A 15,160-nucleotide genomic window follows, 5' to 3' on the forward strand; every position below is an offset into this window, starting at 1 on the left:
AGCTAAGAAATAAAATGTATTATTTAAAATACTTAAAATGTTTTAAATAAATTCGTGATTTGAGTATTCAGTTTCTGAAGGACTTTGTGACTTTGGTGACCTCTTAACATTAAAATGAATCCAGATAGAATATTTTTCTTGTCCGAGTCAGTGAGGCCCTGGAAAGTTAGAAAAGGGGTTGATGCCAGGAGTCAGAATAAACATACAAGTGATATCAGATTTGTGCTGACGTGTACATAATTTGGACTGAGTAAAGGAATGAAAAATTAAATAGACAAGCCGTTTTGTGGCTCAGAAGACCAGAACTTCATTTCATGATTTACCAGAGTGTCACCATATAACCATCATTTATGAGCATATGTGGAATTGAGCTTTCCATGTATGTAAAGGAGATAATGGCTCTGGATTGCTTTAGGGGGTATGTATGAAAATGAATCTTTATAAGACTATGATTTATTGAGATACTGAATCAAGCAGGGTCATGGATGTCAGAACAGGCTGTTTTCTGGACTAATTTGAAAACAGATTGTCCATGTCAGGCCTGTATAACATGAGGGCTTAGGAAACAAGTGGAAAATAAAAGAAAGGCCTGTTTAAAAAGAAAGGAATCCACTGCACTTCAGTTGATGTTTGGCTAGGTTTGTGGTCTCTTAAATCATCTAAGAGAAAATAGGTTTTAGAATCCTAACCTTCTTTAACTGGATGTCCCAGTTAAAGAATGGGGCCTGACCCACCATGCAAACCTAGGAGATGGGTGAAACAAGTTATGCACAAATTTAATCGAAGCAAAAAGAAAAGGGGGAAAATCATTCTACTGCATTTTTAAGCATTCTTCCCCCAAATGAATGAACAACTCTCTATATCTGGAATTAGCTGCATATAAAGCACACAAATTCATACAAATGAACAAACAGACCAGTCTCCTGTAGGCTGGGTGTCCACAAGAGGCTCTCTTCATTTATAATTGGGGGAAAACTGAGGTCCACATATGCATCTTGTCTTATGTGAGTTGCAGAATCAGTGACAAAACCCCAGACAGTTTGCTGGCCCTGTCAGCAAGAGAATTTTCAAGCTAGCTGGGCCCAGAGGCTGCTCTGTGAGAGCCACTTCCCAGCAGGCCATACGCCACCGTGGCTCCCTAGTTGGAAGCGTAGTCAGCAGAGGAGATGGAGGAGAAAGAGTGGGGAGGAAACCAAGGGAAGAGAGGGACCACATCCACAAAAGATGATGAATGTAGTCAAGGAAACAGGGCCACAGCAACATGGGCAGGGACAGTTAGGGCCTCCAATTATGCCAACACTGAAGGTGGGCAGAGGAAAAAATACTGAAGTTTGAATAAATGTTTATCATATAAACAAAGACAAAAACTCTTTAAATAGTCTAGTATTCATTGAGTGTCAAATTGTTGCCCATATATGTTTATGTAGCCACTTTGTAACACTCCCAAGGAAAGAGACTATGTCTTCCTTTTGAAATTTATTCCAACGCTTAGCTGCTCTACTGCCCTCCTTAAAACCATTCATTTTTTGCCTACCCACACTGGCAGTAGCAACTGCTATTTGACATCTTGAATTTAAATATTTGAAGACTATTAAGAATGTTCCATTTAATCTTTTCTTCTTGCGGCTCCTATATGCAACTCCTTCGCACTTCCTTATATCTTCCACTCTTTATTATTCTCCTTGGTTGCTGAACAGCTTCTCGTTTTTTCTCATCTTCCTTTCAAAGTAGCACCCAAAATGGAACACAGATTTCCTGCCGTAGCCTAATCAGTGCCAAACTACACTATGCCTCAGTATGGTTTTGCAGCACTAATGACTTGCTGTTTCCCCCTAGCTGGGCCCAGCGATGTCTATGGGCATCTCTATCTACACCTCTGTATTTAAACCAATTTCAAGCCTTTTCAAACTTCATGGCTTCCAACCAAGAAATCTTCAGAAATGCAGCTCTCCAAAATGATGGGGAGCTTCTAACAAGGCATTCTCAGGAACCTTATAAAATGATGACATTTCACAAAGTCGTTGTGAGAGAAGTCATGATGATTAAAACTGTTTAAGAATCTGATCCCAAACTAGTTTGCACTGGGCTAGACAGCAGCCAACAGTTTCCCCCTCTGACAGCTATATGAAAGGTTTTGCACTTTTGTATTGTTTTGAAGACCTGCAAAACCTGCCTGACTAGTGGCACAGGTGGACAAAAGAAATACAGTCATACCTCGGTTTAAGTACGCCTCGGTTTGAGTACTTTCAGTTTAAGTACTCTGTGGACCCGTCTGGAACGGATTAATCCACTTTCCATTACTTTCAATGGGAAAGTTCGCTTCAGGTTAAGTATGCTTCAGGTTAAGTACGGACTTTCAGAACCAATTAAACTCATACTTCGGGTTAAGTACGCTTCAGGTTGAGTACTCCGTGGACCCATCTGGAACGGATTAATCCACTTTCCATTACTTTCAATTGGAAAGTTCGCTTCAGGTTAAGTACGCTTCAGTTTAAGTACTCTGTGGACCGTCTGGAACGGATTAATCCACTTTCCATTACTTTCAGTCGGAAAGTTCGCTTCAGGTTAAGTACGCTTCAGCTTAAGTACAGACTTCCGGAACCAATTGTGTACTTAAACCGAGGTACCACTGTATGTGCACAACAGAGGAAGCAATAACTGTCTCAAACCACCCTGCCAGAGTCAGTGGTGGACAGTACTGATTGGCATAATTTCACCAAGGCTTCTCCCTCTACCCCTCAGGGAAGTTTTGCAATTAAAAACAAAACAAAACTGTGGTTTTTTTCAAGCAAGCCAAACACATACATGTGCTTATGGTACTTTTTTATTTAAAAAGTGGACGATCTGACTAAAGCATGACAAGAGGGTCAGGATACACCATTTGGCTTGATAGAATACATATATGTCTCTTATGCAAACTGAAAAATGAGGAGGAACCTAAGCTCACCTCAAGGATAAAGAACCTCCTATGAGGTTCCTATTATATCTTAGCTTCACCCTAAAAATGATCTGTCTGTTTCCAACCTCGTAGTGTATAAGTGCTGACAATGTGGACCTTTTCTAAATCTGTACAATCTAAATCTGCACAGCATGGATACAGTTAGTAAGATCTATTTAGGCTGCAGTCAGGCTTGGGGGACTGGCCCCCAAATATCTGTTTGGATCTTGGAGTTTCCATTCAAGCAATTTGGCTTGATAGAATACATATATGTCTCTTATGCAAACTGAAAAATGAGGAGGAACCTAAGCTCACCTCAAGGATAAAGAACCTCCTATGAGGTTCCTATTATATCTTAGCTTCACCCTAAAAATGATCTGTCTGTTTCCAACCTCGTAGTGTATAAGTGCTGACAATGTGGACCTTTTCTAAATCTGTACAATCTAAATCTGCACAGCATGGATACAGTTAGTAAGATCTATTTAGGCTGCAGTCAGGCTTGGGGGACTGGCCCCCAAATATCTGTTTGGATCTTGGAGTTTCCATTCAAGCACCTACACTCAGATTTATCAAGTGACTGGTCTGCCTATGTCCCCACTACTTTGCCTAATTTCCAGAAGTGTTTGCCTGGCAAAGCCCATTAAACTCCACTCACTCCTAGGAGAGAATCCAGGCACTAAAAGCAACCCTTTCCCAGTGTGAGTGGTGATACCCCTGGTAACAAGAACAACCCTGGCCTAAGAAAAAGCAAAGAGAGCAAGCAGCAGAAAACAGAGTGAAAGAAGAGAAGGGAAAGCTGGGGAAAGGAGCTGGCAGGAGAGAGGGGAGAGGGAGGTTGCATTTTGAAAAATATTGACACAATAATAACAATTCACTTTAAAAAAAATCCAAAACCAAAAATCAGACACATTAAATGAATAGTTTTGTTTTTCCACATGTCAGATTGGACCCTGAGGAAGGAAGATCAGTGTCTGGTTAGAGTGGAGGCAGCTGCAAAGGAAGGAAGCAAAAGGGTCTGGCAACATAGGCCCCTCCCCCTCTGTCATCCCTTTGTGATCCACCCCTCTCCCAGTGGGTCTCCAGCTTCCTGTGCTTTCCCCTTCCATCACCTGCCCCAGCCCTGACCCCCAATGACTACAGCACTGGATCAAACCACTCTCCTGCTTAAAGAAGCATGGTAGGGCAGCCAACAGGGAGCAGCAGAAACACAGAGGCAGAGTGAGGTATGACTGTAGCAAGAGCTGAGTTCAGGGCCTGCTACATATCCAGCACAAACCATTGTGGATGAAATGCCCAGCAGTGATACTTTTCAGTGAAAGAGGTCCAACCACAGTTGTCATGACTGCCACCCTGGTTCAGCATTAAAGCAGGATACATCCAGGATGGGTGATGCTTTCTCCTATCTGATGTGAGTTGCTAATTAAAGGTGAGAACTACTGCAAAATTCCTCCTCAGTTCAACCATTGCCAATCTGAGAATGGGCTAACTGTTTCCTGTTTCTGGCTCCATTTCACCTGCATACTGAAACCCAGGAGTCCTGACTCAGGGGCAGGGAGAGCATTTGATGTAACTAAGACTGATGTCAAATATTTACCAGTGTTGAGGAAATAATGTATTTCTTAATGTGTGGTAAAACTAGAAAGAAGGTTTCTGTCTCTTCTGGAGAAGAAAGAAGCTATGCAAATAAGCTGGAAAGAATGTAGCCTTAGTAGATTTGAATCAAAAGGATATAGGAGCACACTGTGAGCTTAACTATCCTATCACACTGACAGAAAAGCATTCTTATCTCAGCTATGCATATAATGAATAGTGAAAAAGATCCTGGATTATAAGTGAAGACACAATGGCTTTGCTCAGACATTTGTCCACAGTTTCATGGTTTACAAAGCTGTACACAAGCACTGTGAATGTGTCCTCCTTCTCCATCCTGGCTTATTAGCCTAGTTGTTTACTGAACATTAAGCCAGAGTTCCCTGTATTGGACATATCCGGGAATTACGGCTTAATGCAAGCCAGGATTCCCACACCAGAGCCATTACTTGAAGATACAAGGGTAGGGTAGGAGTGAGTGACAATAGCACCCATCCATAGATTCACAAACTATGGCTTATGAAACCATGGGTGAATGGCAGGATGTGACCAATGAAAGTTCTTATGAGTCTGGGAAAGAGGGTTTACATGTATAACTGCATATATATGAACAAATATAGCTGGGCATGTTAATACAGAGGATGCAAGCAAGCACAAACTCTGCTTACGTATCTGGCAATGTATACAAATGTCCTCCTGGCTTAGATCCAGAGATGTCTTGTTGAGAACAGAAAAGGCATTTCTGCTTGTGCAAGGCAGCCCTGTTAAATTCTTCTAATTTCCCCATCCACAACAATACTCCATCATGTACCTTTCCAGAAGGTCCCTCAGTCCTCAGGAGAAGCTTTTCAAGAGTTGAAAGGGGGGAGGGGGAAATGCCAAGAAAGCCACATTGCATGAGCGGTGTTTTGTTCACCTATGTTTGACTGCAACCATGTATATGTGCATGTGAGTAATATATGTACATGCACACATACATCCACACATGTATATATAACTGTGTGAGAGAGGAAGAGAGAGAATGCTCAGGTGCAGGAGTATGCTCACCTGCAAAACTAGTCAAACATGCAGACATGGAAGTCCATAACTTTTCATGTGGTTCTGGGGATCAGCATGTGCATGTCTATGGGAACATAAGAATGAGCTTGCCAATATGCTGATATGCATCCTGTACTGAGAAGGGCACCCTCAGTGTCAACAGCTCTGCCATAGTCAGTTACACTTCCAGCCATTTGCCATGATAGCTGATCCCAACATCCTCCATGCCATCCCTGCCTCCCCCTCCCCCCCAGACACTTTCACGATGCAGGTGATATCCTGGTCAGCCTTTTAGTGCCCTTTGCTGGTTTGGGGTATCCCCAGTGCTGTTAAACTGTGAGGGGTCAGGACTGGTTGCACCCTGAGATGAGTGTTGATTTGTTTCGAAGCCAACCTGGTAGCTAGAAGGAAAAGGGGCAGGAATGAAGGTTAAAAGGTTAAGAGGCCACGCCTGCCCTGCTCTGCTCCACTTCGTCTGTGAGGAGAAACCAAAGGGGCATTAGCGGAGAGGGGAAGGGGACACACCCTGTGAGGCTGACCCACCCACATGGACCCTAGACCCAGCGGAGAGTGTGCAAGACACCAAAGGCAAGGAACAAACCTCCCCAAAACTCCAAGCAACACAAGAGAAGGAAAGGAGGAGGGCATATGAGCTGCTGACCCAGGGAAGAGAGACACCACAAACCTAGCCCTTCAGTAGATTGCATTTAGGCTTACCAGATCAAAATACTATTGATAAGGGGTACCATCAATAAGGAGAAAGGGATTTCAGCTATGATTTGTGGGGCTGTTTGGAAATGGGGAGTAATCTTTTCGAATAAAGGCTGTAATTGTAAATAAGAGGCACCTTTGCAACCCCCCTAACATAGCAGTTTGCTAACATACGAAACCAGATTAGGGAGTGGCAGCCATAGCACCAGGCTTGTTCCATCAATAGGAATGAAGCAGATTGGCTCCAGGAGATAAAGGGCCTTCACCACATTAACAATTTTCCTGCTACTTGCACTCTGTAGTGACCAACTCCTTGCGTTCACCTCAGAAGCCAGAAAAATCAAATTCAGTGCTGCACTCAGTTTATGAACAGAAGACTTGAACAAACAAAATTCCCATATTGTTTTGAGAAAAATAATTGCATATCAACTGCTGTCTTCGGAGAGGGTTTCTTAGGATTGTCTCCCACCACATGCCATTTTCCTTCTTTCCAAGGAATAATGCTGGTGCTAAACTCCATTTCAGGTGCCTTGGTATGGATGCAGATGGGTTTGTGCTTAAAAACATGGGAACTGTGGCACAAGCACATTCAGAACGCACATGCCCACACTCAAAAAAAACATGCACACACTGAAGGACAGAGCCATCAATATCCCTGTGCTCATGAATTCATCCACACCATGTGAGCATTCATAAAGATACTTCTATAACAGAGGTGTACACACACACACGGAGAGAGAGAGAGTACATACAAGACCTACCCACAAACATTCGAAACATGAACTGTTGCCCTAGCCCCGTAATAATAGCCACAGCTTTTAGAATGCTGTGCTTTTTGTTGGGAAGAGATATCAACTCTGCTACCAACTGCCTGATGCAAAGGCTCACAGAACCACCCCAAAGCACATTTCAGGGCACTGAAACATGAATGTGTACACACACACAAGTGCTTGTGCATATGCACTGCACACAAGCATGAAGATGGCCATACATCTGAGTGTGCATACAAATACACTGTGCCATTCATATGGGTATACAGACCATATATGCACAGACGCAATGCATATATACCTGGACATGTTAAGTACTAATATACATACAGTATCTATTGTCCACATTTGATGCACTGAGTATGTACATATACTAAGGATGAGCCAAATGCTATAGAATCACACATATCCTCATCAATCACAAACAAGCAAGCATACAGTGCACACAAATAGCATGTATTTCAAGCACCGACACCTTGCATACACAATCATGTGGGGGTTCAAACACACTGCGATAATATCTCTCCTGAGGGTCTGTGCTACTGTGGAGGTTTTGTATTTCTCAAAATTTCAAGGATTTTGGTTGTTGTTGAGGAGAGATGCTGAAATAGTCCTGTTACTGGTGCAGCTACCCTGGCTAAAATCAGCATCAGGTGCTGAAATGGAGGAAGGTTATGGATGGTCCAGCTTGTGCCTTTTTGGGGTTCTCTTTCCTTAGGGCTCAGGTACAGAAAGAAAAGAAAGAGAAACTAAGGCAATGATCAGCCAAACATAGCGAGCTAGTGGCAGAACTGCAAACCAGGAATCATTTTGCCCAGTTATCAAGGTCCAAACCACTTGAATTAATTCTTTTCTCAGAACCCTGGCATTTTAGTCCACTTCTGCTCTAGCCATTGGAAACCCTTCTCCAGCACAACAGACAAAAATGTCAGGGTTCTCTGTTAGTTCCCAGTCTAGCTGGTGTCTCCTCTAACTGCATCCTATTCCCATGTCTGGGTGTGTATTAGGGGACCAGCCTGTGGAGTCTCTCTCCTTCCTGGGTCAGGTGGGAATCTTATTTGGAGCAATAACTGAAATAAGATGAAGCATCAGAGTTCAATGAGAAATGGACTCACTGTAGGGGACACAGTCATACTGGACCTCCAGGTACTTGTAGGTGCCAGGGCAAGGGTCTGGAAAAGCATCTGAGCCAGCCACTACGACACACTGTGTCCGATTATTGCACCTGAAAGAGAAGAAAGAAGGGCAGGTTGTTAAACTACTGACACAAACTGCAGTTTTAAAGGAAACCACTAGGTGGCACTGATTGATACTTAGTATTGCAAATACTGTACTTCCTAGAATCTTTGAAAAACTGCTGCACCACTATTTTCTTTGGGATGCAGATTATAATCTCAGGTATGAAGCTGATGCAAGCAGTGACCAGGCACAACTACTAGTCGGATAATCCAAATACACTGGCAGGAAGCCCTTTACTAACCCCATTCCAGGATTTGTTCACAGAAGACTTGCTGGATGTCAGACACAGCTCTGTGCCTGTGTTAGCTCTGGTTATGGGGCCAGAGACTGTCACCAACATTTGATTGTTGTGATACTGTATTGTATTATATTACAGTATCAGTATATATTAGTATCAGTATATTTTTTATTATATTGTATTATTTTTATAGTACTCTTTTAACCTAGGAACTTTTAACCTGACAGACTTATTTATGTGCAAACATGGCTCCTCAAATTCAAACTAAACTCACAACCTGCAGTTTTTGTACATGTCCATAACCTTATGGGTGTCTGCAGACACCAATGTGAGTGCTAACCATGTTCCTCTGTTTGTCTAAAGACGACATCAAATTCATTTTTGTTCAAGCGCCCAAGGTGACAACTCCCGTACAATCACTGAGGATTTACAGACCTTCGGACCTGGATGTGGTCTTGCAGCAGTGAGACGTGGTTAGGCCACTCCCTCCCCTGGCACCAGGTAATGGGTCTCTCCAGCCCAGTAACACCCCATCCTGGAAGAAAATCCTGTACTTGCACACCTCTGCGAGTCAATCCTTGGCTGTGTGGCGGGGGGGGGGGGAGGAGAGAATATTATAACCTGGCCCCTGCATAATCAGAAATCCCTATGTGGTGGTTATTTTTATATTCTCTTAGCATACTGACCCAGATCACAACTGGCAGTTTAAGCAGACAGTCCTCTCAACAGCCAGTTGCAGAATTGTTAGCCTCTCACCCTTGCTTAGGTCCAGAAGTAGAGCTAAGAAGCACTGCCCCCCATTTCCCACTTCGTTAGCTCCTGCCACCTGCTCTCCCTTGAAAGGCTGATGCAACAGGCAAGGGAGATTGGAAGGGGGACTCCCAGGGGCTGTCGGCTGCCAAAGCAACTGGAGCCCGTATCAACTCAGGCCCCTGGGGCAGGACAGCCACCACCTGCTTCACTGAAGCGGAGTTTGTCAGCAAAGTGGAATGGATGAGAGTTGAGGTGCTGGGGCTTCCAGCTCTGTATAGCCCCACCCAATAGCTAGTCACTTTCTCAGATGGTGCTGTGCAGAATGCCCATCCACTGCATAGCTTATCTTTGAGCTATGTGCTCAAAAAAAGTTGGGCTGCTGTGCTCCTTGCTGGGTCCCCGGGCTGTTGAGCTGTGAACGAAGCTATGGTTTGGCTTAGCATGTTATCTGAGCCCGGGCTCAGGGGTTGTCTCACTCCAGACAAACCAGGAGCTGCAACCAAGGTTTGCTCTTGAATTTGTGGCACGTGCTCGTGTTCATTCAGCACACTAAGCCAAACCATAACTTTGCTCACAGTAGCAAGAGGACTGGGAGAGGAGCCATAGTTTGGCTAAGCATTATGCGCAAACACCACCCATTATGTTTTGAATTCTTATATTTATTATTATTCATTTGCTACAATGCAAGCAACTTTGGGTACAATCTGGTAACAAAAAACAAAAAACAAATGAACACATTCTGTTGACAGGAAAGGAGAAGCAGGCAGTATTTGATGGGCAGGCAGGGAGGCTGAGGTTTGGGAAGTTAAGAGAGCCCTAAAGTACAATGGCTGAAGGATGAGGGAGACAAAGCAGGCAGTGGGCAGACAAGCAAGAATGGGAGAGAAACAGGTCAGGGGAGGCACACACAGAGACTAATGCAGGTAAGAGGCAGAGGAGATATAAAGGGAAAGGAAACGAACAAAGGAGAAAACTGCACCCAGGATTTAGAGATAGGCAAAACATCATACTGTTGGCAGGTTAAAAAATCAAAGGGAGGGAACATTGGAGACTGGGAAACTGTCAGGGAGGAAAGGCCAAAAAGCTCATGAGTGGGAGGTTTCATACATTGATCTGAACAAAACAGGTCCTATCTTGAAGGCTTATCCAAGCTACCGTATTTTTCACTCCATACAAAGGAGGGGAAACTGTGTGTGCGTCTTATGGAGTGAAGGCACTGGACAGCAGCGGGATCCCTCGGCTGCCGCTGTAGTCACAAGCAGAGGGATGCCTCTGCCACTAGAGCCATGGCTCCCGGCGGCAGCGGAGGACTGAGCAGGCCGAAAGCAGCCCTCCCAACCGCGGCTCTTGTGCCTGCCCCAGTGAGAGGCGGCGGTGGGACAAGCGCCCCGAAAGGGCTCCTTTCAGGGCGCTCGTCCCTATGCTGCCTCTGCTGCTGGCAAGTGCTGCATAGGAGCAGCGGTTGGGAGAGGCAGAGCTGGAGTCCAGGGCAGGTCACCTGGTGAGCTCTGAGTGGGATCAAACCTCCGTGGCATTTCTCGCTCCAGATAAATCCATGTCCTCAGAAATGACTACGGCACTCTGAGCATTCTCAGAGGCAGGGTTTGTTGTTTCATACATCTCTAATTCTTAAACCCCTCTCTGTAAATGGGGTGGGGAGCACAATCTGGGCTTCTTTGGAGAGCTAGCAGACTTGAACCAAAGAGTGGGGATTGCAGGGAAAGAGCAGATTTTGGCTAAACATCAAGGGGACTTTCCTAATGGGAAGAGCTCTCAGTCAGTGGGGCAGCCTTGCCTGAGGGGGTCGTGAGTGCTCCCTCTCCCTTCCTCTCCTTTGCTAGAGCTACTTAAGCAGAAACTGGGCAACCAGCCACCAGGGATGCCAAAGTCCAACTTGCACCCTGCGCTGAGGTGGGGGTCGGACTGGATGACCTCCCAGACCCCCTTCAGACTTTCACATTCTTTGATTCTACGTTCTGGGACTCAGCCACAGCAGTGGTGTGGTTGCCAGCACAAACTAAGCCCCTTTTTGAGATGCTGGGAATAGGCAGCAGGCGAGGAGGTATTGCAAAGGAAAGGTGTTTCCTCTGGCAGAAGGAACCTGCAGCCAGGTACTCCCCTGTCACCCCGTCCTCCGGAGGGGCAGCTTCGACACCCGGAGCCACTGGGAGTGAGAGGCTGGAGCGTGCTGCAATCCAGACATGCAAAAGGCACCGGGGGGGGGGGTCCAGAATAAGACACTGGGAGGTGTGTGGGGGTGGGGGGAGGCTGACACCAGTTTGAAGAAGGCACAGAGGCGGCAGCGATGGAGTGTGAAAGGTCAGCAGGAGGCAGACGCTCCACAGACAGTACTTGAAGGAGTACCCCCTCCAAAAAAGTGACCCCCCCAAATCCTTCCTCAGAATTATTTTTTTCTTGTTTTCCGCCTCTAAAAACTAGATGCGTCTTAGGGTCAGGTGCGTCTTATGGAGTGAAAAATGGTACATTTGTTTGGTGTTTGTCTAGCAGCACCTGTGACATCTACCTAACCTTCTTTTTAGCATTTACCTACTGTGCACCCAGCACCTTCATTAAAATATATAGTACCTTTGGCACCACTTAAAGGTTTTTGCAATCTTAAGCAGTAATATAAATACTTTGGGTTCATCTTTTGGCTCACAGAAAGTTCTGTCCATGAAACAGAAGACTATGAGTCCTCAAAAACAAGGAAACTTCAGCTGTCTAAACACCAATATTACATGGGCAACAGTGAACAAAAAATAAATGTTTTGTAAGCGTGGGTTGTGCTTATGGACAGTATCTGACATGAATGGCCATTATTACTCCTCAACTAACCGAATGTGTGATAGAATTTGAGGTAAGATTAGAGGAATGAAGCTAACCATTATCAAACCAATCCCAACTGGGAATTTTCACTTCTACTGCACTGCAAAGAGTGTATTCTCCTTAGCACTGGAAATGGCAGAAAAATTGCCTATTTAGTATGGCTCAGCTTCTGAAGAGAGAGAAAGTAAAATAATTGCGGCATAAGATGAACATGTTTATTATGTTTGGAGGCATCATGACTATAAAATAAGTCATCTTGCCATACCTGCACTGGATCAAAGTTTATGCTAACCTGCCTGAGCTGTCCTTGTTACCCGTTCTATAACTCTCCCTTCAAACTCTTAGCTGGCTTCATGGCAAATATCACATCAAAAACCTAGAGACTTGGCTAATTGTGCTAAAAAGATTTTAGCACACCTTTGGCCACACTCTTTTCTGCCACTTTCTCATTGTTTTACCCATATATTAATTACCGTATTTACTCGAGTCTAATGCGCCATTGAATCTAATGCACACCTCAATTTTCAGAACCTTGAAACAAAAAAAGTATTTGCTGGTGAATGTAAATGTTCCATCAAATCTAATGTGCACCTTAATTTTAGCAACATAATTTGGCCAAAAAAGGTGAGCATTGGATTCAAGTAAATATGGTACCGTAGTTCAATATCAACATAGAAACTTCAGAATGCTAGTAATTTAGGAACATGGCATCTACGCGATCAGATCTTCATTGTGTTAAACATAATTTGGGGGGGGTTCAACCTTTTTTTATATAATCATGCATTTATTCATTTTAAAAGTGTGCAAAGGCTTAAACCTGCTTAGAAGTCACACCCTCTGACCTGCAAGACCTTCCTACAAAAGTTCATCTAGCATGGACTGTACTACTTGTGACAGCACCCCTTGGACTTTGCCATTTCAGAATGCAGGGGGAGGAAAGGGGAAGAGGAACTGCAAGTTTGGTTGTTTCCCCACAACAAAAATTCCACACATGGAGAAGGATGGCACACTCAGGAAAATAATTCCAGGCCAGGCTTTTGCCTTATGCATTTATTTTCTATGTGAAAGGGTTTAAAAATCATAATAATGCTGGAGCATTCAAGCATGTAATTGCCAACCCACAATTTGAAGTGGTACAGCCTAGGAAGAAACATATCATATGGTAATTCTGAACAATTAGTTTGGTTTTGAATCTTAGCTGTATGGTCCCTGGTTGTGGTTGCTCCATAATTAGGGATAGCAAAAAGGTACATATTCAAATATTTTTCTTATTACTCCACTTGTTCCAAGGCACTGAAAGGAATTTATAGGACTAAGCCGGGCCTGGACAACTATTAGCCTGTCAAAGAAAACATGACTCCCCAGCCATACATGACAACCTATCAGGGAGGCTCATTAAATTTCCTGCTTTTGCTGCTTTCCTGGAAACAAAAGCTATAGGACTGACATACAAGCACCTTGTAGACCACAACAAATGGGCGGTTTATCTTGACATAAACTCTTGATATAAATTCTTAAGAAGAGCCCTGCTGGATCAGAGTAACAGTCCATCTAATCCAACATCCTGTTTCCTAGAGTGGCCAACTAGATGTCACTGGGAAGCTCACAAGCAGAACACAAGGACAACAAGTTGCTTTGGGGCTTCCCAAAGGTATCTTGTTGGCCATAGGGGGGAACAGCGCTGGTCTGGATGGAACAGTTGTCTGATCCATCAGGCATCATTTGTGGGCCTTGTTTCAGTCAGGGGTTAAAATGCCCTGGCTTCAGGTCTGCACCACCTATGAGTTCCTCACCACAACCTATGAGCCCCCCCCCCCCAAATTTACAACTCATTTGTTGACTTCAGCAGGTCTCCTCTGTGGTGTAAATGGACTGTAGATGGGTGTTTAGGCAGCAGATATAGCTGCTTAGCAGCAGAAACTCTGCTTGTATAATTAGTAGATAATATTTGGTAACAGAAATGAAAATCCAAACAGTATGTAAATACCTTGCTAATGGTATTGGTAACAAATTAAACATTGAATATTGTTTAAAACATTAGTGAGTTTTGCTGCTAAGGGCAATTAGATTTAGCTTGCATTTAAAAAATCTGCTAGCAATCCTCAAAGCTCTCGGGGATTCTTGATTGCCCACTGCTGCTGCTGTTGAAGAAACTCACCAATGGATTTTGATAGAAGCATAAAAGGAGAAATAGCTTAGCGAGCACCCAGTCACTAGCAAAAGTGAGTAGGAGTAAAGGAAGACACTCACCAGCCTACAGGGTCTCTGCCAATCTAGAAAGGTGAAGCGCTGTGTGAAAATAGGTGAGATGGAATTTTTGGAGTGGGATGTTCAAGATGCCACAGCTGCTTAAGTCTAATAATATAGGTGTGTGTGAGAGAGGCAGATGTTTCTGTGTAAGGCATACAGGTAAAAATCAATCCAGATACTGCACCAGAACTGGTGATTAATGTGGGGATAAAGAATCAAGCATCATAGTTCTTCATTCCAGAACAATGAAGACCAGTGTTTACTTTCTAAATACAGAGGCTCCAGGCATCAAGCTGCCTGAAAGCCAGGCCCATACTCCCAAATGTGTAGAGAGCACATGCTCAGAGTCACTGTTTTCCATGTTATAATGACTATATTTGCTCCACGGCTGAGCCCTGGCTCCAAAAACATGTTTTCTGGAACTGAACCCTAATGAAATATGGCTTAGATTAAGCCATGAAAAACCCTCTTTTGGAGAAAAACCTATGTATTAATTGACTGGTTTTGCAGACCAGTTTACCACATGCCCAGATGGTCAATATGCAATTCTGTGCAAAATGTTACACTAAGTGAGTGGCAAACCTGTGCGCAAGAGCAGTCACAACTTAATTCAAAGCAGGCTAAGCAAAACAAAAACCTTCTCGGTAGTGGCGCCCACCCACCAGAAGTCAAGGAAATAAACAACTATCTGACTTTTAGAAGACATCTGAAGGCAGACCTGTTTAGGGAAATTGTTAATGTTTGATATTTTATTGTGCTTTTAATTTTCTGTTGGGAGTCGCCCAACAGAATAATAATAATAATAAT

General features: G+C 43.9%; 1 protein-coding gene across 4 annotated transcripts in view; it reads right to left on the minus strand.

Annotated features, from left to right (window-relative positions):
* ADGRL1 (adhesion G protein-coupled receptor L1) overlaps positions 1-15,160 on the minus strand; it is a 128,389-nt gene that overhangs the window by 33,627 nt on the left and 79,602 nt on the right. For all 4 annotated transcript variants that reach the window (XM_035104835.3, XM_035104832.3, XM_060271763.2 and 1 more), the window contains exon 4: positions 8,163-8,272. In XM_035104835.3, coding sequence (XP_034960726.1) covers positions 8,163-8,272 — 110 coding nt within the window. The remainder of the gene's footprint in view (positions 1-8,162; positions 8,273-15,160) is intronic.

The sequence above is a fragment of the Zootoca vivipara genome, chromosome 2 (assembly GCF_965207765.1).
Source record: "Zootoca vivipara chromosome 2, rZooViv2.hap1.1, whole genome shotgun sequence".
Classification (NCBI taxonomy): Eukaryota; Metazoa; Chordata; class Lepidosauria; order Squamata; family Lacertidae; genus Zootoca; species Zootoca vivipara.